This window comes from Hyla sarda, chromosome 5 (genome assembly GCF_029499605.1).
Source record: "Hyla sarda isolate aHylSar1 chromosome 5, aHylSar1.hap1, whole genome shotgun sequence".
NCBI lineage: Eukaryota > Metazoa > Chordata > Amphibia > Anura > Hylidae > Hyla > Hyla sarda.
This window is the reverse complement of record NC_079193.1, coordinates 101,736,486-101,763,694: the sequence shown is the minus strand read 5'-3', so window position 1 is coordinate 101,763,694 and position 27,209 is coordinate 101,736,486. Positions and strand designations below refer to the sequence as shown.

At 45.4% G+C, this 27,209-nt stretch overlaps 1 protein-coding gene across 2 annotated transcripts in view; it reads left to right on the top strand.

Moving 5' to 3' along the window:
• Nucleotides 1–698: 698 nt before the first annotated feature.
• Nucleotides 699–27,209, top strand: part of TOP2B (DNA topoisomerase II beta) — an 87,056-nt gene continuing 60,545 nt past the window's right edge. The window contains exons 1-10 of one of the 2 annotated variants that reach the window (XM_056520007.1): nucleotides 699–1,900; nucleotides 14,353–14,529; nucleotides 17,678–17,768; nucleotides 18,154–18,217; nucleotides 19,717–19,862; nucleotides 20,449–20,546; nucleotides 21,409–21,621; nucleotides 21,705–21,878; nucleotides 24,021–24,122; nucleotides 24,587–24,724. In XM_056520007.1, coding sequence (XP_056375982.1) covers nucleotides 1,826–1,900; nucleotides 14,353–14,529; nucleotides 17,678–17,768; nucleotides 18,154–18,217; nucleotides 19,717–19,862; nucleotides 20,449–20,546; nucleotides 21,409–21,621; nucleotides 21,705–21,878; nucleotides 24,021–24,122; nucleotides 24,587–24,724 — 1,278 coding nt within the window. In that variant the 5' untranslated portion in view covers nucleotides 699–1,825. Of the gene's footprint in view, nucleotides 1,901–14,334; nucleotides 14,530–17,677; nucleotides 17,769–18,153; nucleotides 18,218–19,716; nucleotides 19,863–20,448; nucleotides 20,547–21,408; nucleotides 21,622–21,704; nucleotides 21,879–24,020; nucleotides 24,123–24,586; nucleotides 24,725–27,209 lie in introns of both variants that reach the window. The other variant, XM_056520006.1, reaches the window with a different exon arrangement.

Below are 27,209 nucleotides of genomic sequence, written 5' to 3'. Positions count from 1 at the left end.
GCGCGGGGGGGGGGGGTGCTGACGGATGGGAGGCCGGTCGGGCACAGATGGGGGGGGGGGGTGTCTGTGTAGCTGGGGAGGGGGGGTGGGGCTACGGAGCGTCTTGGTGTCACCCCATTAGGTTGGTGTCACCCGGTGCGGGCCGCACCCCCGCACCCGGGTCGCAACGCCACTGCCCTTAGGTCTTTGGGATATAGACCTACCCAGTTAATCTCGGGTCAGTGGCTAAGTGAGCTACACAACTCTCTATTTCTAAGACCTTATATGGGTCTGTAGGTGCAAAATTGAAAGCGTTAAGATTTTTAGAAGGGAAGGAGAAAAAAGCAAAAATGCAAAAACAAAAATTTGCTGAGTCCTTAAGGTAAAAATAGGCTGAGTCACTAAGGGGTTAAAGTCCCCTAAGGGACTAAAAGTGTAAAGGAAAAAAAAGTTTAATAAGTTTAAAACATCTACATTAACCCCCTTCCATATTAAACATTAATATCAGACACCTTTTCACATTTTTCACATACAGTCATGGCCATAAATGTTGGCACCCCTGAAATGTTTCTAGAAAATGAAGTATTTCTCACCGTATATGGTAACCGTATTTGAATCATGGTATTTTGATCAGTTTTTGTACTCGAAACCCTATTTGAGTACAAAATACAGATCAAAAGTGCAAATCTTTCCATGATAGTTTTTGTCTGTGTTGGTTCCACTCTCCTGACCAAAATGCTACATGCAAATAAAATGTTATGTTTGGCTGGTACTGCATGGCCACCACATACTAGGGAACACTCCTGCCCCAGACATCTGTAATCTGCACAAAAATCATACAACCATTGGATGACAGGATTTTTGTGTTGCGCAAACAGCGTAGCAACGAGAGTTACGCTGTTTACGCAACTCCCATAAACCGCTATTACAATAACGTAAACTGCGTACACCAGTCCGTTCGACAGTTTTCGGCTTCGGTTCGATGTGGTTTCCACCCCGGGACCCCGCACCAATCACGCATTTATGGCCTAAAGTGCGAACATATCCAGAACGAAAGAAACCGACATAAGAACCCTTTATTTAAAGCCTCGCTGCCTTGTCACCGGGCGTTCGGTATAGTGAAGAAAACTGTGCCCCATAGCCGAAACACCGGCCTCTCCGTCCCCGGTGTCCAGCCGCACTACCTCCACTCGCTCTATTATCCCTCTATCCAGTTCATCTCTTGCCGCGGCCTCCAGGTGACGTCACGCCATTTCGTATACTTGCCTTCCCCTCCTCACCGACGCGGCCCCGCCCCCTTCGAGCATGACGTCATGCGCTCGGATCTTCGCTATTGGCTACCCCATGTTCCCGGGCCCCCGTGTGTAATTGCGGAGAGCGGAAGCGGCGCTGTGTATTGTCTGCGGGAGGAAGAGGAGGGGGAACCGGGGTCAGTGCTGCAGACCGAGCACTGGGCTCTCCGCTCTGCACGGACGGTGCCTGCGACATTGATGCCTCCGCTCCACATGATGCGTCCTGGGCTCTGGAACGGTAGCGGGGGGCTGTAGCACGGAGGCGCCGGATTTTACCCCGCTTTTATACCATTTAACTATACACATTGCCGGGCTCCTCACCGTGCACCGGAACGTCACTGCAGACACTGGGAACCGAGCTCAGGCCGCATCCCCGGGGTGAGAGAAGAGCAGACAGGCCGGCCCTACACTGCTCGGAGAAGAGACGGGGAGCACCGAGAGGCCCAGCACTGATCGCAGGAGGGGGGAGGAGCGCCGCCGCACAATAGCCGCTGCTCTCCGGCCTCCCAGCTGATTATCCGCGATCACTGCAGTCCTCTGGGGGGAGGAGGAAGATGTCTAAGGCCGGAGGAGGAGGAGGAGGACCTGGGGGCGGTGCCGGAGGCGGTACCGGAGGGCTCACCTGGGTGGTAAGTGATGGAGGTCTGTGTGTGGGAATGCTGGGGCGCCGCCTGCAGGTGGGAGGAGGTATAGTGTCTTCTCGGGCTGTGGGGGACACTGAACAATGGGGACACTGCAGGGCTCAGAGCTTAGTGTAGCCTTATATGACAGGTGAGGTGGATGTGCAGGAAGTATTGACTGCTGAGACCCCTCTATACACAGGGTACCCCCAGTGTAGGCAGAGACCCCTCTATACACAGGGTACCCTACTGTATACAGAGACCCCACTATACACAGGGTACCCTACTGTAGACCGAGACCCCGCTATACACAGGGTACCCTACTGTAGACCGAGACCCCACTATACACAGGGTACCCTACTGTAGACCGAGACCCCACTATACACAGGGTACCCTACTGTAGACCGAGACCCCACTATACACAGGGTACCCTACTGTAGACCGAGACCCCATTATACACAGGGTACCCTACTGTAGACCGAGACCCCACTATACACAGGGTACCCTACTGTAGACCGAGGCCCCACTATACACAGGGTACCCCACTATACACAGGGTACCCCACTGTAGACCGAGACCCCACTATACACAGGGTACCCCACTGTAGACCGAGACCCCACTATACACAAGGTACCCCACTGTAGGCCGAGACCCCACTATACACAGGGTACCCCACTGTAGGCCGAGACCCCTCTATACACAGGGTACCCCACTATACACAGGGTACCCTACTGTAGACCAAGACCCCACTATACACAGGGTACCCTACTGTAGGCCGAGACCCCACTATACACAGGGTACCCCACTGTAGACCGAGACCCCACTATACACAGGGTACCCCACTGTAGACCGAGACCCCACTATACACAGGGTACCCTACTCTAGGACGAGAGCCCACTGTACACAGGGTACCCTACTGTAGGCCAAAGCCCACTCTATACACAGGGTACCCTACTGTAGGCCGAGACACCACTATACACAGGGTACCCTACTGTAGACCGAGACCCCACTATACACAGGGTACCCTACTGTAGACCGAGGCCCCACTATACACAGGGTACCCCACTATACACAGGGTACCCCACTGTAGACCGAGACCCCACTATACACAAGGTACCCCACTGTAGGCCGAGACCCCACTATACACAGGGTACCCCACTGTAGGCCGAGACCCCTCTATACACAGGGTACCCCACTATACACAGGGTACCCTACTGTAGACCGAGACCCCACTATACACAGGGTACCCCACTGTAGGCCGAGACCCCACTATACACAGGGTACCCCACTGTAGACCGAGACCCCACTATACACAGGGTACCCCACTGTAGACCGAGACCCCACTATACACAGGGTACCCTACTCTAGGACGAGAGCCCACTGTACACAGGGTACCCTACTGTAGGCCAAAGCCCACTCTATACACAGGGTACCCTACTGTAGGCCAAGACACCACTATACACAGGGTACCCTACTCTAGACCGAGACCCCACTATACACAGGGTACCCTACCCTACTCTAGGCCAAGACCCCACTATACACAGGGTACCCTACTCTAGGCAGAGACCCCACACTATACACAGGGTACCCTACTGTAGACCGAGGCCCCTCTATACACAGGGTACCCCACTGTAGGCTGAGACCCCACTATACACAGGGTACCCTACTGTAGGCTGAGACCCCACTATACACAGGGTACCCTACTGTAGGCTGAGACCCCACTATACACAGGGTACCCTACTGTAGGCTGAGACCCCACTATACACAGGGTACCCTACTGTAGGCTGAGACCCCACTATACACAGGGTACCCTACTGTAGGCTGAGACCCCACTATACACAGGGTACCCTACTGTAGGCTGAGACCCCACTATACACAGGGTACCCTACTGTAGGCTGAGACCCCACTATACACAGGGTACCCTACTGTAGGCTGAGACCCCACTATACACAGGGTACCCTACTGTAGGCTGAGACCCCACTATACACAGGGTACCCTACTGTAGGCTGAGACCCCACTATACACAGGGTACCCTACTGTAGGCTGAGACCCCACTATACACAGGGTACCCTACTGTAGGCTGAGACCCCTCTATACACAGGGTACCCTACTGTAGACAGAGACCCCTCTATACACAGGGTACCCCCACTGTAGGCTGAGACCCCACTATACACAGGGTACCCTACTGTAGACCGAGACCCCTCTATACACAGGGTACCCTACTGTAGGCTGAGACCCCACTATACACAGGGTACCCTACTCTAGGCCAAGACCCCACTATACACAGGGTACCCTACTCTAGGCAGAGACCCCACACTATACACAGGGTACCCTACTGTGGGCCGAGACCCCTCTATACACAGGGTACCCCCACTGTAGGCCGAGACCCCTCTATACACAGGGTACCCCCACTGTAGGCCGAGACCCCTCTATACACAGGGTACCCCCACTGTAGGCCGAGACCCCTCTATACACAGGGTACCCCCACTGTAGGCCGAGACCCCTCTATACACAGGGTACCCCCACTGTAGGCCGAGACCCCTCTATACACAGGGTACCCTACTGTAGACCGAGACCCCACTATACACAGGGTACCCTACTGTAGACCGAGACCCCACTATACACAGGGTACCCCCACTGTAGGCCGAGACCCCTCTATACACAGGGTACCCCACTATACACAGGGTACCCTACTGTAGACAGAGACCCCACTATACACAGGGTACCCCCACTGTAGACCGAGACCCCACTATACACAGGGTACCCCCACTGTAGACCGAGACCCCACTATACACAGGGTACCCTACTGTAGACCGAGACCCCACTATACACAGGGTACCCTACTGTAGACCGAGACCCCACTGTACACAGGGTACCCTACTGTAGACCGAGGCCCCACTGTACACAGGGTACCCCACTGTACACAGGGTACCCCACTGTACACAGGGTACCCTACTGTAGACCGAGACCCCACTATACACAGGGTACCCCACTGTAGGCCAAGACCCCACTATACACAGGGTACCCCACTGTGGGCCCAGACCCCTCTATACACAGGGTACCCCACTGTGGGCCCAGACCCCTCTATACACAGGGTACCCCACTGTGGGCCCAGACCCCTCTATACACAGGGTACCCCACTGTGGGCCCAGACCCCTCTATACACAGGGTACCCCACTGTGGGCCCAGACCCCTCTATACACAGGGTACCCCACTGTGGGCCCAGACCCCTCTATACACAGGGTACCCCACTGTGGGCCCAGACCCCTCTATACACAGGGTACCCTACTGTGGGCCGAGACCCACTCTATACACAAGGTACCCTACTGTGGGCCGAGACCCACTCTATACACAAGGTACCCCACTCTAGACCGAGGCCCACTCTATACACGGTACCCTAGTTTAGACCGGGACTCCACTATACACAGGGTACCCTACTCTAGGACGAGAGCCCACTGTACACAGGGTACCCTACTGTAGGCCAAAGCCCACTCTATACACAGGGTACCCTACCCTACTCTAGGCCGAGGCCCACTCTATACACGGTACCATACTTTAGACCTGGACTCCACTATACACAGGGTACCCTACTCTAGGACGAGAGCCCACTGTACACAGGGTACCCTACTGTAGGCCAAAGCCCACTCTACACACAGGGTACCCTACTGTAGGCCAAGACACCACTATACACAGGGTACCCTACCCTACTCTAGGACAAGACCCCACAATACACAGAGTACCCTACCCTACTCTAGGCCGAGACCCCACTATACACAGGGTACCCTACTCTAGACCAAGACCCCACTATACACAGGGTACCCTACTCTAGGCATAGACCCCACACTATACACAGGGTACCCTACTCTAGGCCAAGACCCCACTATACACAGGGTACCCTACTCTAGGACGAGACCCCACTATACACAGGGTACTCTACCCTACTCGAGGCTGAGACCCCTCTCTATACACAGGGTACCCTACTCTAGGCTGAGACCCCTCTCTATACACAGGGTACCCTACTCTAGGCCGAGACCCCACTCTATACACAGGGTACCCTACTCTAGGCCGAGACCCCACTCTATACACAGGGTACCCTACTCTAGGCCGAGACCCCACTCTATACACAGGGTACCCTACTCTAGGCCGAGACCCCACTCTATACACAGGGTACCCTACTCTAGGCCGAGACCCCACTCTATACACAGGGTACCCTACTCTAGGCCGAGACCCCACTCTATACACAGGGTACCCTACTCTAGGCCGAGACCCCACTCTATACACAGGGTACCCTACTCTAGGCCGAGACCCCACTATATACACAGGGTACCCTACTCTAGGCCGAGACCCCACTCTATACACAGGGTACCCTACTCTAGGCCGAGACCCCACTCTATACACAGGGTACCCTACTCTAGGCCGAGACCCCACTCTATACACAGGGTACCCTACTCTAGGCCGAGACCCCACTCTATACACAGGGTACCCTACTCTAGGCCGAGACCCCACTCTATACACAGGGTACCCTACTCTAGGCCGAGACCCCACTCTATACACAGGGTACCCTACTCTAGGCCGAGACCCCACTCTATACACAGGGTCCTTTACTCTGGGCCGAGACCCCTCTGTGTACAGATAATCTGTGCTGATACCCTGCTTTAGACTGGGACCACTTCCCTCCAACTGATTCTAAAAACAGGGTACCCTGCTCTGGGTTAAGACTTTTTACTAACCTAAAAACAGGGTATCTCGCTATAGGCTAAGACCCACCAATAATCTAAGAGGGGGGTACCCAAGTCTGGGCTGAGACCCCTCTACTGCTCTAACAAGTAGTGTACCCTACTCTGGGTGACTGCATATGGTGCAGGGATGTGGAATTCATTTCCGGGCGCCGGGCAGGTGAATTTTTCAGGTCCCTTAGCCCTGCTTCGGGCAAGCAGGGCCGGACCTGAAAGACCCCAACAAACACGGCGGCGCTCAGAGGGGTGAATGGAGCGGGCTCCTGACTCGTGCCTGCTCCATACTCTGCAGCCCCAGCTGATTTCAGTAGCTGGGGGCCGCCGCTAATAGCCGCTGCTGGCTATTAACCCTTTAGATCACCGCGGTCAAAGCTGACAGCTGCGCCTAAAGGGACATGTCAATGCTCCCTAGTGATCATAACGTGATCGGTGGGGGGGGGGGGGGGGGGGAGGGCTTACCTCTGCTTCCCTGCTTTCCGTGGCTCTGTCATTGATGGAGCCTGGCTGGACTAGGCTCTATCAATGAATCGCAGAGCACTCAGATCAATGGAGTTCTATGGACCTCCATTGATCTGTATGAGGAATCTAAGGATTCCTCCTAAAAGTCCCCTAAGGGACTAATAAAGTGTGTTTAAAAAAAAAAAAAAAAATTAGCCCCTTCCATATTAAAAGTTCAAATCACCCCCTTTTCCTATATAAAAACATATAAACATAATAAAAATAAACATATTTGGTATCGCTGCGTGTGTAATTGTACAAACTATTAATATATAACATTATGTATCCCATACTGTAAATGACATTAATGTAAAAAAAAACACAGAATTGCAATTTTTATGATATCCCAGGAAAAAGTTGAGATTAAAAAGTCAGATCAATACCAAAATGGTATCGATACAATAAACAGATACGAAAAAGTTCAGAATTATTTTTTTTTCAAATTAGTAAAACATGACGGAAACTATACAAATCTGGTATTACTGTAATCAGGACGACCTAAAGTATTTTTTGTTTCGGAGCATATGTTATGGAAAAATAAAAAGGTGTCATTATAGTTGGTAGTTATGGCTATTATATGGCGCGGAGGAAAAAACGAGAGTGTAAAAGCGAAAATTGGCTGGGACAAGTGGATCGTCGTGAGGGACAAGTAGATTTAGCTACTCTTAGTCCCGTGGACAAGTATTTTTTATTTTTTTTTGTTAAATTTCCACCCCCCTGTGGTGTCAGTCTTAATTAAGGCCAAACATCTGTGGTATCAGTCATTACACTATTAATGTCCTTTACTATATAGCTCAGCCCCGGGGTGCTTCTTTTGATTTCGTCCATAGTGAGAAAAGTATACAACAATCCTTGGGACACTGTAATGAAGCAGACAACCTAGACTAATAGGACTTCTTTGTGATTCACATGCTTTGCATCTTGCCTTTTGCTATTGTGATGTATATGTCATAAACCATAAAAAAGCATATACAGTCATGGCCATAAATGTTGGCACCCCTGAAATTTTTCTAGAAAATTAAGTATTTCACACAGAAAAGGAATGCAGTAACACATGTTTCGCTATACCCATGTTTATTCCCTTTGCGTGTATTGGAACTAAACCAAAAAAGGAGGAAACAAAAGCAAATTGGACATAATGTCCCCAAACTCCAAAAATAGGCTGGACAAAATTATTTTCACCCTTTCAAAATTGTGGAAAAATAAGATTGTTTCAAGCATGTGATGTTCCTTTAAACTCACCTGGGGCAAGTAACAGGTGTGGGCAATATAAAAATCACACCTGAAAGCAGATAAAATGGAGAGAAGTTCACTTCATCTTTGCATTGTGTGTGTGTGTGCGCCACACTAAGCATGGACCACAGAAAGAGAAGATAACTGTCTGAGGACTTAAGAACCAAAACTGTGGAAAAATATCAACAATCTCAAGGTTACAAGTCCATCTCCAGAGATCTAGATTTGCCTTTGTCCACAGTGCTCAACATTATCAAGAAGTTTGCAACCCATGGCACTGTAGCTAATCTCCCTGGGCGTGGACGGAAGAGAAAAATTGATGAAAGGGGTCAACGCAGGATAGTCTGGATGGTGGATAAGCAGCCCCAAACAAGTTCCAAAGATATTCAAGCTGTCCTGCAGGCTCAGTGAGCAACAGTGTCAGCGTGAACTATCTGTCAACATTTAAATAAAATACACGTAAAAAAAATTCCAAAGTCCAAAAAAAGCTTATTTTTGGTCACTTTTTATACCATTTAAAAATGAATAAAAAGTGATCAAAAAGTCTGATCAAAACAAAAATGGTACCGATAAAAACTTCAGATCACGGCACAAAAAATGAGCCCTCATACCACCCTGTACGTGGAAAAATAAAAGTTATAGGGATCAGAAGAGGACATTTTTAAACGTATACATTTTCCTGCATGTAGTTATGATTTTTTCCTGAAGTATGACAAAATGAAACCTATATAAGTAGGGTATCATTTTAACCGTATGGACCTACAGAATTATAAGGTATCATTTTTACCCAAATATGCACTGCGTAGAAACAGAAGCCCCCAAAATTACAAAATGGCATTTTTTCTTCGATTTTGTCGCACAATGATTTTTGTTTTCCATTTCACCGTGGATTTTTGGGTAAAATGACTAATGTCACTGCAAAGTAGAATTGGTGACCCAAAAAATAGGCCATAATATGGATTTTTAGGTGGAAAATTGAAAGGGTTATGATTTTTAAAAGGGAAGGAGGAAAAAAAACGAAAATGCGAAAACTGAAAAACCCTGCGTCCTAGAATAAAGGGTCTTTCCTTGGCTCTGTCTGGCTCTACTGGGCGGCCCCAGAGACATGAGATGTTGCTAGTGAACCCTGCTTCTCCCCGCTAGTTCAAATGTTCACTGGGGTCTCAGCACTGAGACACTGACCAATCCAAAACTTTTGACATGTCTTTGTGATCCCACACTTCTCCCCAATCCTGTGGATAGGGAATGAAATAATTGAAAGTCTATCCTTAGAGCTTTTTCCTACAATTGACGCCTAAATGGCTGAAGGCAAGCTTTTCTCCCCACTCCTGGCTGTATATGGCTGTGCTGTATGAGGCAAGCTTCCCACTACATCTCCATAGGACCCGTCTCCAGCCACGAGACCCAGTGCCATAGAATTCCATTACACTGGGTCTGGTCCTTGGAGACGGGTCCTATGGAGATGCAGCAGGAAGCTTGCCATATACAGCGGAAAGCAGCCAGGGGAAGAGCTTGTGTTTTAGCCATTTAAATGCCAATTTTATGGATTTATACTCATATTGGGGGAGATTTATCAAAACCTGTCCAGAGGAAAAGTTGCTGAGTTGCGCATAGTAACCAATCAGATCGCTACTTTCAGTTTTCAGAGGCCTTGTTAAAAATGAAAGAATACACTTTCTGCACTGCACAGGATCCACAGGATAGGGGATAAGTGTTTGATCGTGGGGGGTCCGACCGCTGGGACCCCCTGTGATCTCCTGTACGGGGCCGCGGCTGTCCCGTGCAGGGGGCGTGCCGGCCGCAGCATGACGTTGCAGCCGGCACGCCTCCTCCATACATCTCTATAGGAGAGGCGGGGAGGCAGCGTTTGTGCATCCCCGTCTCACCCATAGAACTGTATGGGGACGGGGAGGATACGGGTTGTCACCATCGACCTGTAGGTCGACGCTACGCACCTTAGCGCTCACCATGATGGTGGACCCACGGTCGGACCCACCGCAATCAAACACTTATCCCCTATCCTGTGGATAGGGGATAAGTGTCATACCGCTGCAGTTGTCCTTTAACTTTCTGGAACCAGTTGATTTATAAAAAAAAGTTTTTTCCTGGATAACCCCTTTAAGGTGTTTCTTTATAGGGGGAGAGTCAGAATCTGGACTAAATCCACAGTTGTTTTGGATTTCACTGCGGAAATGCTATAGCTCTGCTTCAATATTGTCAACACTAGGACAGATTTACTAAAATGGTCTAATACTTTACAGCCTAAAATAGCACCAGATTTATTACAGCGGCTCATAAATTTGGCACTAATTTAGATACTAACTTGGCACCACCTACATTTTTACAGTATAGGCAATGTGGATGATGTGGTTAAATCCACAGCATATTGATTTATGTTGCGGAATTTCTATGGACTTGTTACATAAGTCAATCAGCAACTTTTCCGCAGTGCGTACAGTTTGCCACCTAAACGCTGCTGATCTGGTTTAAATGCGCTGAGTTTACTGAAATGTCCTATAACTGTTACCGGGGATGGGACAGGTTGTCATTTGCTGGAGATAGTTTTGCCTCTGCTCCAAAAGGAACTAGTCAAGGATTTCTTCAACAATGTTTACGGAGGACAAACATGATTCTGTAAGTAGGCTGATATTTATGGTAATTCTTACAATTTATATGTGGGATTTTTACTACCTTTTACCAGAGAGCCTTAAAGGGGTACTCCGGTGAAAACATTTTTTCTTTTAAATCAACTGGTGGCAGAAAGTTAAACATATTTGTAAATTATTTCTATTAAAAAATCTTAATCCTTCCTGTACTTTTTAGCTGCTGAATACTACAGAGGAAATTCTTTTCTTTTTGGAATGCTCTCTGATGACATCACAACCACAGTTCTCTCTGCTGACGTTATTATAATAACACTTTATTTATTGTTGTCCTTAGTGGGATTTGAACCCAAGTCCCCAGCACTGCAAGGCAGCAGTGCTAACCTCTGAGCCACCATGCTGTCCTTAGTATACATCTGCTATGCATCTGCTATGCATGCATGGTTGCTAAAATGGACAGAGATGTCAGCAGAGAGCACTGTGCTCGTGATGTCATCAGTGTTCCAAAAAGAAAGGAATTTCCTCTGTAGCATTCAGCAGCTAATAAGTACTGGAAGGATTAAGATTTTTTAATTGAAGTAATTTACAAATATGTTTAACTTTCTGCCACCAGTTGATTTAAAAGAAAAAAGGTTTTCACCGGAGTATCTCTTTAAAGTAGTGGTTAAAGGGGTATTCCAGGCAAAAACATTGCATTACATTAGCATCTGGCACGGTATATTAAAGGGGTATTCCAGGCAAAAACGTTTTTTTATATATCAACTGGCTCCGGAAAGTTAAACAGATTTTTAATTACTTCTATTAAAAAATCTTAATCCTTCCAATAGTTATTAGCTTCTGAAGTTTTCTGTCTAACTGCTCAATGATGATGTCACGTCCCGGGAGCTGTGCATGATGGGAGAATATCCCTTGCATGATGGGAGAATATCCCCATAGGAGCTGGACAGCTCCCGGGACGTGAGTCATCAGAAAGCAGTTAGACAGAAAACAGCAACTCCACTTCAGAAGCTAATAACTATTAGAAGGATTAAGATTTTTTAATAGAAGTAATTTACAAATCTGTTTAACTTTCCGGAGCCAGTTGATATATAAAAAAAACGTTTTTGCCTGGAATACCTCTTTAATATACCGTGCCAGATGCTAATGTAATGCAAAAAGATTCCAGTCAGGCTAAATAAACAGTCTGGGATGTCTGCTGACTGGCTGAGAAGGAAAAAACCTTTCCTGTATACCATTTGGCGGTATATGCATTAGCAGTGAGGTCTTCTGTATAGGACCTTATTTTATTTCATTTACATAAATACCTGGTATATTTTCTGTTGTGATGTCCTTTTCAGGGATTACTGCTCTAAAACAATTAAGTCACTAGCAGATTTGGCATCTAGAAAGGGGTTCCATTGTTTGCCGTTTTGCGTAGAGCTAATAAAGGCTAGGGCTACGCGGCCACGTTGGTTGCAGCATGGGTTGTATGGCCATAGATTGCTTCGGCACACTACTGCATTGCAACTGATGAAAGTGAATGGGACTGTGTTGCGACCTGCAAGTGACACAACCAGAAAACCATCTGTGTTGTTGGGGTTTGGGGTGCAATGTGCTGCAGTGTCCGAGTAAACCTAAAGCCTCTGCACTAAAGGGACCACGATTCGTTTTTGGGACTAACCCGGGGGTACCATAGGTCAGGCCTCCCATCCTATTCTTTTGGTGTCCCCTAACATATACTGTAACATTAAAAGGTGGGAATATCTCTTTAAAGACGGTTGTGTTATCTTGTGTTATGTTACAAGAAGCCTGTGTTTTACTTTTTCTTAAATTGATTCCCTGACTTGTGAGTAGTGTTTCGTTGGTAATGAATATGAAACGGCATAAATGTTTTGGCCAACAATTCTCTTTTTTTTATCTTTTCCCAGAAGGGTTAAGCCACAGCTCTGACAGCGACATACAGTGGTCCCTCAATATACGATGGTAATCCGTTCCAAACGGACCATCGTTTGTTGAAACCAATGTATGTTGAGAGATCCGTGTAATGTAAAGTATAGGACTGTGGTCAACAACATGCGGACCCCCAGATGTTGCAAAACTACAACACCCAGCTGTCCGGGCATGCTGGGTGTTGTAGTTTTGCAACATCTGGAGGTCTGCAGATTGTAGACCACCGTTAGAGAAAGTTGTACTCTCCTGTCCCCGCCGCCCTGGATGTCGCCTTCCATTGCTGTCACCGCATCCCCGACGCTCCGGCAAGGCCTCTGCTTCCCCGGCAACCACGCTCTCCGTCGCCACCATCACGTCGCTTCGCACGCCGCTCCTATTGGATGACGGGACGACGTGCGCAGTGACGTGATGACGTCGATGGAGAGCGTCAACGATGCAGGGGATCCCGAAGAGGACGCGCCGGAGCCCCGAGGACAGATGAGTGACCATCACCGGAGCTCACGGGGCACCGTAAACGGCTATCCGGTGGCAGCTGAAGCAGTCAGCGCTGCCGGATAGCCGTTTATGCGATGGGCCCGACATACAAAAGCATTGTATGTTGAAATGATCGTATGTCGGGGCCATCGTAGGTCGAGGGGTCACTGTATCTCACAGAACAGTAGGGTCAGTTGGCTTAATCCAACATGCCCAAACCTTCATCCCACCCACATCAACTGTAGGTGGAGTATTAGGAGGCCGCCATACACTTTGGACAGTCGGCTAAAGGTGGTGGTTCGGTTAAGTATGAGGCGCATGGGCGCCTTTACTCCTGATGTTTGAAGGCACCTTCTCACCATCAACACCCATTAGCAGGGTTGAAGTAGTGTGGCACCAGACCGCCCTTTGTGTATAGTGAAGTCCCAGCAGTCAAACGCTCATCAATCACACACTCCTGAGTGTTGTTGGTGGGAAAATCCATTTGAAGTGGGGGAAAAAAGCTAAAAAGGAAATGCCCTAAGTGAATTGTCGCCAAGTGGACAACCCGCTTCCATTGCAGCCACTTGCAATGCATTAGTTTTTGTAACTTAATAATTTAGAAGTACTAAATGTATGACAGCAGACCTTATTGTTGGAACATGCAGAGCCTCTCTGTCCCACTAGATGAAAACATTCATGTTCCCTGGTGCCATGAAGAATGGAGCGGTGAGCCATCACCCTGAGCGTAATGGGTGAAGCGGAGAAATCAGCGCAGCAAAACTTCTAGGCTTTTTTTCCCTTTTTTTTAGTTTTCCAAGTAAATCCTATAATATAATGGGAGTATACTTGCACCGTGGAGAATATTAAACCATTTCGATTGGAGGGAAAAAGAAGAGTGGCTTTTGCGACAGATGGCGTGACTTAATTCTGTCATCCACATTTTGCACTGTATGCGTTGCTTCATATTTTCCCATGTTTTTGATCACAGACCTTGTTTGATAACCAGAATAATGCATCAGCTAAGGAAGAAGGTGAAGGCAAAAGCGAAAGCAAAAGCAACAGCAATAACAAGAATGACGCCAAGAAGATGTCTGTGGAGAGAGTTTACCAGAAGAAGACGCAGCTTGAGCACATCCTCCTGCGGCCGGACACCTACATCGGATCTGTGGAGCCGGTTACACAGGTCAATTGTTTTTTTTATTTTATTTAAATCTTTGGAATCATTCTAATTGTCTTGTGGCATCATTTGTTTTATCCTGAATTATTTTGTGAATAATATTGATAAAACCCAATTTGGGTGTCACACCTAATTTCTGCTGGTAAAATTGTTGTGCCCTTGATCTCTTTGTAACTGGTGAGGCTTTTTTGTCTTATCCACAGTGCTCTCTGCTGACACCTGATGCCCGTATCAGGAACTGCCAGAGCAGGAGAAAATCCTCATAGCAAAGGTATACTGCTTTGGACAGTTCCTGACACTGACAGAGGTGTCAGCAGAGAGCACTGTGGACAACACAAAAAAGAAATTCAAAAAGTAAAGAATTTCCTCTGTAGCATACAGCTGCTAATAAGTAGTAAAAGGATTAAGATTTTTTAATAGAAGTAATTTACAAATCTGTTTAACATTCTGGCACCCGTTCATGTAAAAAAAACACATTTTCCACTGGAGTTCCCCCTTAAAATAGATTGGATACAGTGCTGGCATCTCTGTCGTGGGTTGAGCATGGAGCTGGAGCTCCTGATATTGCGATCAGTGAGTAAGGTTCTGCGCTGTCAGGCAGAGATTTCCCCTGTGTGGCTGTTATAGGTTTGTACAGTTGCACAGGAAATCTCTGCCTGACTGCTCTGCAGAGCGGCTGATGGTGTACAGCTGCCATGTGGGTAGTGAAGGAGATCAGTATGATCTGTCATGTTATGGCTGCTGCCCTAACTAGAAGTATGTTCTCCCACCATCAGTGAGGTACAACTGTCTGTATTACAGCACAAACAGGCCCTAAGATGTAGATCTGTATGCTGTATAAGCTCATAAGATCCTGTTGTCAGAGCCTCCCACAAGACTCCTTCATGTACAGCACACTCCCTGTATCAGAACGGAGAGCTGCCTACAACCAGCGCCCATTCAGACATTTGCATCTTCCCCTTTGAAAATTCTGCTTGTGGTCTCTGGAGCTGCATCGCTGCGATCGTATGATGCCCATGGCAATCCTCATATTAAATGTGGGTACCGTTTTAAAGGGTATCTATCATTTATTTAAAAAAAACTAACTTCTGACATGTCTTTGCAATGCTGAAATGAATAGACAAGTAGCACTCACCTGTTTTTATCTGTCTCTGGTCAGAGAGTGGGCAGTGTACAGATTTACTAAAAGTCTATAAAGTCTATACCTTTTAAAGTGCTTGGTTTGCTCTCTAAGATAAGCCGTAAAAATCAACAGGCATAGCACTCGGCTGAGGACTTCTGCCAGTACGTGTTAGCGAACAGGTACCTGATAACAACCAATATGGCTACTGTCATAGTCCCCTGAGGATTAAAAATAAAGCTACCAGTAATTTAGGGATTCATGTCATGGTCACTCATTTCTTTACTTACTTTACTTCTGGAAATTTGGTCCTCTCAATTCCAGAGACACTTTAAATTAGTTTCACCATCCCCCCCAAAAAAATTTAATGGGATTTGTTTTAGCACGGACAGCATGAAACACTGCTTCCTTATCACTTTGAGCTAAGGCTAGGTTTCCACACAGGTTTTCTTCTGCCATTTGGCTCAAAAACTGCTGTGGCAGTTTTCCAAAACAGTCAGAAGTTTAGGGGATAAGATGTATGATTGCGGGGGTCCCGCTGCTGGGGACCCCGCAATCTGTCATTCCGCACCCACCTTTGTGAGCTCTCCGCAGCGTTGGAGGCTCTGAGTGTGAAGCGTGACGATCACGGGGCGGAGTATCGTGATGTCACGACTACGTCCCAATGCAAGTCTTTGGGAGGGGGCGTAACAACGTGACATCACACTGGGGCAAAGTCGTGACATCACAAAACTCCGGCCCCGTGGTTGTCACACTTCACACTCTGAGCCTCCAGCGCTGTGGAGAGCTCATAAGGGTGACGCGGCATGACAGATTACGTGGGTCTCCAGCAGCGGGACCCCCACGATTATACATCTTATCCCCTATCCTTAGGGTGCGGAATGACAGATTGTGAGGGTCCCCAGCGGCGGGATCCCGCTATCTTTCATCTTATCCTCTATCGTTTGGGTGCGGAATGACAGATTGTGAGGGTCCCCAGCGGCGAGATCCCCGCTATCTTACATCTTATCCTCTATCCTTAGGGTGCGGAATGACAGATTGTGAGGGTCCCCAGCGGCGGGATCCCTGCTATCTTACATCTTATCCTCTATCCTTTGGGTGCGGAATGACAGATTGTGAGGGTCCCCAGCGGCGGGATCCCTGCTATCTTACATCTTATCCTCTATCCTTAGGGTGCGGAATGACAGATTGTGAGGGTCCCCAGCGGGGGGATCCCTGCTATCTTACATCTTATCCTCTATCCTTTGGGTGCGGAATGACAGATTGTGAGGGTCCCCAGCGGCGGGATCCCTGCTATCTTACATCTTATCCCCTATCCTTAGGGTGCGGAATGACAGATTGGGAGGGTCCCCAGCGGGGGGATCCCTGCTATCTTACATCTTATCCCCTATCCTTAGGGTGCGGAATGACAGATTGGGAGGGTCCCCAGCGGTGGGATCCCCGCTATCTTTCATCTTATCCTCTCTCCTTTGGGTGCGGAATGACAGATTGGGAGGGTCCCCAGTGGCCGGATCCCCGCTATCTTTCATCTTATCCTCTATCCTTTGGGTGCGGAATGACAGATTGTGAGGGTCCCCAGCGGCGGGATCCCTGCTATCTTACATCTTATCCTCTATCCTTTGGATAGGGGATAAGATGTATTAGGGCCGGAGTACCCCTTTAAATGGATGTGAAGCATTAAATGGCATGGTTATAATCTGTATACTCTGCGGGACACTTCATTTTATGCAGAGTTTTTATTGTTAATGAAGTGCTATTGTAAATGTGTCGCATCAAAGTCACTGTGCAGTCGTCCATCAGTGAAGGTAATTTTCACTAGGGTCTTAACGGAGAAGGAGCATTATTGGCTCTATAAAAGAGAGAGTAGTCTGTAGAGTCTCTGCGTTGTGTAAATAAATGGAGCTCCTTCTTAGAGACTCATAAGAGCAGCAAATGTGTTAACAGCCCATTGAACAAGCTGTAGGTTGTTGTAGTCGTCTGTTGCCACAAATAGAAGGATGCTATAATTCTAAGTTTATCCAATTCTCCATTTAGGCAATGTGGGTGTACGACGAAGATGTTGGAATGAATTGCCGAGACATCACTTATGTGCCGGGATTATATAAAATATTTGATGAAATTTTAGGTAAGTTGTGTATATGTAATTAATAAAGCTCCATATATAATGTCTTAGGTTTTTACAGATAACCTATTGTATATTCTTCTGCCATGAAATCATAGAGGTTAGAGGAGCTGAGCAGTTTGTTATATTATGCGAGAAAAGTTCCAGGATAAATCTGCACACAATCCTGCTATGTAGTTTTGAGTCCATTGTGTCCTGTCTTATGCTCTTGCAGACCCCTGTAGCAGTATATGCCGCCATTTATTTAATGTGCTATAAAGCTAGACAAGTGTAATGTGTTAGCAGTATTGCTGGAATAACAAGTAGCACATCGGCCTTTAATGAGCAGTATTTACTGCATGTTCATCTTCTTGCTTGGCTTAAAACTCATTTTCTTTTCATTTTACAGTCAATGCAGCCGACAATAAGCAGAGGGATAAAAACATGAGTTGTATTAAAATTTCTATTGATCCGTAAGTAAACAACAAATATCTTCCTATTTTGCATGGTAATTAATGTTGTTTCTCTGTAGTCAGTTCTGATGCTTGTTTTTTTTTTTTTTAGCGTAAACTTCATGTTGCAAGAACTTTTGACAGGGAAACCTTTATCAATTTAATAGATTTTATATTTAGTGGGTTTATTTATTTATTTTTTCCTCCAAATGCATTAATTTATTTATGCTTACATAAATGTACATAAGATTTACCTTCAGGTTATGTTCTCACATACAGGATCTGCGGCATATTTCATATTTATTATGTTTTATGCTGCTGATTTTTCTACCCATTAAAGGGGTAGACATCTTATCCCCTATCCAAAAGATAGGGGATAAGATGTCAGATTGCCGGGGTCCCGCCGATGAGGACCCCCGCAATATAGCAAGCAGCGCCCACCTGTAACTGCTTCCGGAAGCGCTGGAGGTTCTCTGGCTAACCACGGGGACGGAAGATTGTGATGTCATGACTCCGCCCCTGTGTGATGTCACACACCACCCCTCAATGCAAGTCTATGGGAGGGGGCGATACTTTATTGACCATGTATAACACTCTTGTACACCTCAAAGTTCAATCTATCTAGAAAATGGAATGGATACTTATCTTGGTGAGGATGAAGGGTGATGCCCTTGCAGGAGGAGAGTATCCCATAGAAACCTTAAAAATGAATCAAATAGAAATATAGTCATGTTCCCTTAATGTATATAATCTGTTTGTATACATACAGTAATGGGGGATGCTATAGTGCTCAGTCTTTTAATTAGCAACCATTAGGATTGGAGATAGAGAGGGGAAAGAAATAGTGCAACTGATGAACCTTTAAGGAAGAATTTGCAAAGGAAAAAGACAGTCCCATAGTGAACATAAGGAATAATCAATAGTGGTTCACAATTTATATACCCCAATATAAAAGCATTACATATATGGACATAAAGACCAATCCTAGGTTGTGTTTTTAGACACACATTTTTGTATTATTTTGGCACAGAATTATATATATTAAAGGATTAAATAAATATGAAGTTTTCAAGGGGATCCCTAGTTGAGGGAATTAGTCTCTGAGGGGCACAATCCCTAGAGGGAATTGTGCTTTTTGAATTATAGTCAGATATTTGGTTGTGATATTTCTGTAGTGGTGTCTACCCTGATGAAACAAGGATGAGTAGGTTGGTTGTCCGCTCTTCTGATCCTGCTGTTTCACAAAATAGGCAATGCTATATGTGTATGCCTGGTTATTCCTCCCTGCCACCATAGAACTGACATGCCATTTCAGCAGACTTGAACAATGTTCATCTGGCAGTCATCTTGTCAATACAAATTCTTAGTATGCTACTACTAACAGTTCTCTGTATGATGGTAAACCCATATCATAAGTATTGTTTATTTTAACGGCAATTTTAACTTGCACAATGTAAAATCACTTTGAAAAACAAGTATATATACTCTAAAATTGGTGCACATTTTGGCTTTTGGCACAGTGATTCCAATATCATAAGTGTTTGGAACAATGGTAAAGGAATTCCGGTGGTCGAGCATAAAGTAGAGAAGGTCTACGTCCCTGCACTGATATTTGGACAGTTATTGACTTCCAGCAACTACGATGATGAAGAGAAAAAAGTGACGGGTAGGTTAAGTGTTTTTTTTTTTTTTTTTGTTCATGTGCATTCACACGTACCGTATCCTGCGCATATTTCATGTGCAGTATTTGAAGCTGCAGATTTGATGCTGTGTTCAGTCATTTAGTTTACATTTAAAATCTGCAGCTTCAAATCCTGTGCATCAAATATGTACAGGTTGAATGCACCCTTTTTTATTTTATTTTTTTAAAGTACATTCAAAACTTGAAGTGTTACTAGAATCAAAAAATAGTTGCCATGTCACATAGGCCGGTCAAAAGTTATGATTGATGGGGTTTTCTGTGCTGGGTCTCTCTCTGATAGCTAGAAGAAGCGTGCAGTTGTTTCACATCTCTTTCATAGCTCCCGGGCTCTCTGCATGGAAAGAGCTGTCTCGCCCGCCATACGAAGCTGCATATAGGGGGCACAGCTTCGTCCGGTGGTTGACACGCCCCATTCAGGAGGAAAGCCCAGGCGGGGGCCCCTGAGATCTGACACTTGTCCCCCTGTCCCCACGATAGGGAATAGATATTTTTTGTTGTTTTGATGTTTTAAGGATTAATATAGACCACTTTATCTTTTCTTCTTTTGCAGGTGGCCGTAATGGATATGGTGCTAAACTTTGTAATATATTCAGTACAAAATTCACAGTGGAAACAGCCTGCAAAGAATACAAACACAGCTTTAAGCAGGTATGTGCCCAAGTTTGCTGTCTAGGACAAGTCAATTGTTTCTATGGCATTTATATGTTTCTATTTTAGAATATTAAAAATGAACGGTGAACAATCTCCTTGACAGAACTACATTGCTTTCTCAATTTCTTAACTTTTATACTGATCTCTTATTTCACTCATAACTTATTGACTGAGCTCACATGGCAAGATCCCTCCTAATGTGTTTCCTTCACAATGTTTTTAATGCAACAATAGGAAGCACTTGGTCTGCTTCTATTGTGATGGGCAAGTTTTTTTCCTTTTCGTTGGTGTTGTTGTACAGAAGTGCAGTAACTTGAAAACGATTATACTTCTCTTGAACTTTGACAGCCATGTCAGAGGTTCTGTTACAATGCAGAACACTCATTTTAATTATCCTGCACCAATGATATGCAGATGTAAATCAACCCTTAGATGGCATACATGCTGGAGTGTTTTTTTATTTTTTAAGGGGTAGTCCAGTGGTGAAAAACTTATCCCCTATCCTAAGGATAGGGGATAAGTTTGAGATCGCAAGGGGTCCGACCGCTGGGGCCCCCTGCGATCTCTCTGTACGGGGGCCAGGCTCTCCGGCCAGATAGCGGGTGTCTACCTCCACACGAAGCAGCAGCCGACACGCCCCCTCAATACATCTCTATGGCAGAGCCGGAGATTGCCGGGGCTCCGTACAGGAGATCGCAGGGGGCCCCAGCGGTCGGACCCCCCGGGATCTCAAACTTATCCCCTATCCTTAGGATAGGGGATAAGTTGTTCACCACTGGACTACTCCTTTAAGTTTGAGTTGAAAGCAAATGTTTCAGACTATTCTTGCAGCACTTTGACAGTTCTGTTTTTCTTTAAGACCTGGATGAACAATATGCAAAAGTCCACAGAACCGAAGATCAAGTATTTTGATGGGGATGACTACACATGTATTACATTCCAGCCAGATTTAGCCAAATTCAAAATGGAGAAATTGGACAAGGATACTGTGGCTTTCTTAACAAGAAGGGCTTATGATGTTGCTGGCTCCTGCAAAGGTGTTAAAGTCATGCTCAATGGAAAAAAACTTCCTGTAAGTCCGAAAAAACATGACTTCATATTGTAAATACATGGACCTAAATACTGCTTCTTACACATTTTCTCATACTTTTATAGGTAAATGGATTTCGAAGTTACGTAGATCTTTATGTAAAGGAGAAATTGGATGAGACAGGTGTAGCACTGAAAGTTATCCATGAAGTTGTGAATGAACGCTGGGATGTGTGTCTCACATTGAGTGAGAAAGGCTTTCAACAGATCAGTTTTGTAAATAGTATAGCTACCACAAAGGTAAGAGGGATGACTGATATATATTTTTCATAATACACAGTATAATGTAATGTGTTATAATGAATGATATTGAATACCGTATTTTTCGCCGTATAAGACGCACTTTTTCTTCCCCAAAACTGGGGGGGAAAAGTTGGTGCGTCTTATACGGCGAATACTGCCCTATCGCGGCGGTCCCTGTGGCCATCAACGGTCGGGACCCGAGGCTAATACAGGACATCGCGTTGATGCCCTGTATTAACCTTTCAGATGTGGCGATCAAAGCTGACCGCCACGTCTGAAGGGAAAGTGACACTAACCCGGCTGTTCGGTCGGGCTGTTCGGGACCGCCACGATTTCACCGCTGCGGTCCCGAACAGCCCCACTGAATAGCCGGGTTAGTGCTTACAGGACACCGGGAGGGACCTTACCTGCCTCCTCGGTGTCTTCTCCGTTCAGGGATCCCCTGTATGGCCGGCGCTCTCCTTCCTCGTCATCACGTACGTGCGTCGGCGTGCGTAACGACGTGATGGCGGCGACGGAGAGCGAGGATACCCGGCCGGCAGCAGAGACGTTCCGGAGCAACGGGGACATGGCGACAGCGATGGAGCGACATCCAGGGCAGCGGTGACTGGTCCGGAGCGGCGGGGACACGTGAATATTACCTCCTATGCAGTGGTCTTCAACCTGCGGACCTCCAGATGTTGCAAAACTACAACTCCCAGCATGCCCGGACAGCCAACGGCTGTAGTTTTGCAACATCTGGAGGTCCGCAGGTTGAAGACCACTATTGGGTTCAAAATCTTTATTTTTTTAAATTTTGCGTCCTATAGGGCGAAAAATACGGTAATTTTATAGCTGAAGTCTAATTTGACATTTGCTTCTCCATGTTGTGCAATGTTTTATTTATTTTGTATGTAAAGGCAATGGTCACCATTTGAAAAGCATTTTTATTCTTGTTTTGTACTGGTGTAAAAAAATACAGATTTATATTTTTCTTAAGGTTTTTATTAAAAAATGTATTAAAGAAACTTTGTTTCTACTGCCTCTTTGTTTCTAGCAGCTGATTGGTAGGAAACGTATGGAAGAATAATTAGTTTTGCATTCAGGAAACAAATCACCATCTGACTCTCTTTCTGTGCAATTACTTAATGATCCTGTGACTATGACCTATGAGAATTTAAAGCATTACTGTCTTTAGACATAAAATTGGTGGAGGTCTCGGTGTTGAGACCCCCTCCGAATGCTAGCTATAGCCTGGTAAAGCCTCTGCTATGCTTCAGATCTGGGATAAAGTTCAGAGCACTACAGATCTCCTTTTAAGAATATAAGATCTAGCAAAAAAAAAAAAAGTTAGGGGCCAGGATACCATACGTCACAATGCAACATGATGATCTGTGACGTGTCCCCCCTAATATCCCTCGTGTCAGTTATTTTTTCCTTTTTGTTTTTTAACTTGCTCAGAATTCCTGCATAAAAAAAAAAATAATGGACCCACCATTGCTCCCAGGTGCCTCTGGTATCTGTATCCCAGTCTTATTCCCGGTACCAGGGCCCAATAAGTCACACTGCTGCTCAGCCGGTGCGGAGTATTGCTGAGCCGCAGTTTGACATGGCAGCCACATTGCTTCGGAGGATGATTGCCAGTCCAGTTTATATATATATATTTTTTTTAAATGCTGGCACTCTAGGCAAGTTAAAAACAAAATAAAAATTCTGTCCCAGAGAACTTCCATGTCCCTTAATCTCCCACCTGTGTATTAAGTTTTATCTAACCTCCCCCTCCCTCCATTCCTGTCCCTATCCCCCTTTCTGCCTCTGGTGTTCAGCAACGGATGTCTTTTTAAGTGAGTGCTGTAACCAATGAGTATAAAGCATCACTGCTAAGGCCGCTGATTGGCTGCAGTAGTTACCTGATGTCCGCTGTTCCTGTAACACCAGTGTGCCGACCACAGGAAGAACGCGGAATCGGCAAAGAAATAGAGGCAAGGAACACTTTTTTGTTTTTTTTAAAGGATAGACACTCGTTGAAAATGCTAACAAAATCCTGGGCACTGCCACCGTGGCAACCAGTCCCCGGGATGCCCTGGTGTTTATAATTTTTTTATTTATTGTTTTTAAACTTTTTTAAAACTTTTTTAAAAACTTTTTGTACTGTCACAGGGTGGTAGACATGTGGATTATGTCGTGGATCAGATAGTATCTAAGCTTATTGAAGTTGTAAAGAAAAAGAACAAAGCTGGAGTTTCTGTGAAGCCATTCCAGGTACGGTCATTACATTTTTCATAAAAATTTCAGATATTAAATATTTATTGCTTCTTGGAGTGTTCTTTCATTTGGTTGTTTTAATTTTTTTAGTTTTTTTTTCATCAGTGTCCCTTTTTATTTTTCTTCCAAGTGTCAAGGTGGCGGCCTCAGCTGCTAAAGTTCCACAGCCTGGCAAGCTTTCTTGTTTGTCCTTGCCTCCGAGCCCCTTTAACATATGTACAGAGCCCTGTACGTTAGTCAAGGAAGGGGTAAGAGGTGTTCTAGGCTGTGGCACTTGAGCATTTTGGCTGAAAAATAAGTAGGCAATTTAATAAGTTTGACTACCACAATTTTCTCTAAGAAAGGTACATTTTTCTTTTATACCCTCTTAGCAGCAAATACAGCTACCAGATTTTCTTTAATCCCTGAACCAACTCAGAAAAGGATTGCTTGCTATAAATGTCTACCTTTTTTTTTTTCAGGTGAAGAATCACGTATGGGTCTTTGTAAATTGTTTGATTGAGAACCCCACCTTTGACTCTCAGACAAAAGAGAACATGACCCTCCAGGCAAAAAGTTTTGGCTCAAAGTGCCAGCTTTCTGAGAAGTTTGCCAAAGCAGTGAGTGTTGTCTATTATCTTGTTAAAACAAATATTTAGGAGATTGTTATATTTCCACAGAGTTGCCTCAGAATGATTACCATTTTATTCCTCTTTGGTGGGTTGGTTATTTAGTAGCGTTTTAATTGGAGACTGGTTAGGCATTTACACTACATTTACTGATGTGTCTTATTCATGTTGGACTAAGGAAAAGCAACCAACAGTACAAGAGTAAGTAACTTGCAATTGTTATCCATTGAAGCATATGTACCTGCAATTTATTAGACAGCAACTTCATATATAATATTTCTGCTGTCGTCAAGGGTTTAGCACAGTCTGCATGCATATTATGGTAGAAAGAATGATGGTAATAAGCTCAGGACTGCTGGCATTGGAGAAAACACAGAACCTAAATACTTAACCCCTTAACGACGCAGGACGTATATTTACGTCCTGCGCCGGCTCCCGCGATATGAAGCGGGATCGCGCCGCGATCCCGCATCATATCGCGTCGGTCCCGGCGCTCATCAACGGCCGGGACCCGCGGCTAATACCACACATCGGCGATGTGCGGTATTAACCCTTTAGAAGCGGCAGTCAAAGCTGACCGCTGCTTCTAATGTGAAAGTGACCCGGCTGCTCAGTCGGGCTGTTCGGGACCGCCGCGGTGAAATCGTGGCGTCCCGAACAGCTTTCAGGACACCGGGAGGGCCCTTACCTGCCTCCTCGGTGTCTGATCGACGAATTACTGCTCCGTGCCTGAGATCCAGGCAGGAGCAGTCAAGCACCGATAACACTGATCACAGGCGTGTTAATACACGCCTGTGATCTGTGTAAAAGATCAGTGTGTGCAGTGTTATAGGTCCCTATGGGACCTATAACACTGCAAAAAAAATGTTAAAAAAAAGTGTTAATAAAGGTCATTTAACCCCTTCCCTAATTAAAGTTTGAATCACCCCCCTTTTCCCATAAAAAATATAAAACAGTGTAAAAAAATAAATAAATAAATAAACATGTGGTATCGCCGCGTGCGTAAATGTCTGAACTATAAAAATATATAATTAATTAAACCGCACGGTCAATGGCGTACGCGCAAAAAAATTCCAAAGTCCAAAAAAGCGCATTTTTGGTCACTTTTTATACCATTAAAAAGTGATCAAAAAGTCCGATCAAAACAAAAATTGTACCAAAAAACTTCAGATCACGGCGCAAAAAATGAGTCCTCATACCGCCCTGTACGTGGAAAAAAAAAAAAGTTATAGGGGTCAGAAGATGACATTTTTAAACGTATAAATTTTCCTGCATGTAGTTATGATTTTTTCCAGAAGTGCGACAAAATCAAACCTATATAAGTAGGGTATCATTTTAACCGTATGGACCTACAGAATAATGATAAGGTGTAATTTTTACCGAAATATGCACTGCGTAGAAACGCAAAGCCCCCAAAATTTACAAAATGGTGTTTTTTCTTCGATTTTGATGCACAATGATTTTTTTTTTCGTTTCGCCGTGCATTTTTGGGTAAAATGACTAATGTCACTGCAAAGTAGAATTGGCGATGCAAAAAATAAGCCATAATATGGATTTTTAGGTGGAAAATTGAAAGGGTTATGATTTTTAAAAGGTAAGGAGTAAAAAAACGAAAGTGCAAAAACGGAAAAACCCGGAGTCCTTAAGGGGTTAAAGGGGTACTGGGGTTAAAGGGGTACTTTAAATCAACTGGTGTTGTCTGTGCCAGGAACTTTCCAGAGCAGGATAGGATTTGCTATGTAAATTTGCTCCTACTCTGGACTAACACACAGAGGTGTCAGCAGAGAGCACTGTGGTCAGACTGAAAATAAATTCTCAACTTCCTCTAGAGAATACAGCAGATAAGGACTGAAAGGATTAAAAAATGTTAGGAAGTAATTTACAAATCTGTTTAACCCTCAGGCACCAGTTGATTTGGAAAAAAAAAAATTCTCCCGGAGTGCCCCTTTAATCTCTTATATGCCATAGCAATCAATAGCAACCACAGCATTTAAGTGGTTAGACATATGGGGATCTTGCCAAAGTCATAATTACAGTGATGGGTATAATTAACTGAAATACAGAAGTTTGTTATTGTGATTAGGGGAGAGATTTATCACAACCTGTCCAGAGGAAAAGTTGCTGAGTTTCCCTATTAACCAATCAAAAATTAAAGAAGCAATCTGATTGGTTGCTATGGGCAACTGGGCAACTTTTCCTCTGGACAGGTTTTGATAAATCTCCCTCCAAGTGCCTACATGACAAAGTTTCTTAGTGGGAGAAAGAATATAAAAAAGTCACGTGCTGTGGTATAGAGAAGCAAACAAACCTATATGGAGCACTCACTAGGTAAAATTGATAGATCTTTATTTCAATGTAATCCAAACAGATAAAAATTTTGTTCAGTGGGAAGCGGGGGCAGTAGCATGCACCAGGCAACAGCGGCTGTTTCACGCACAGGGGCGTGTCATCAGGCCCAATTAAAATAAATAAAAGT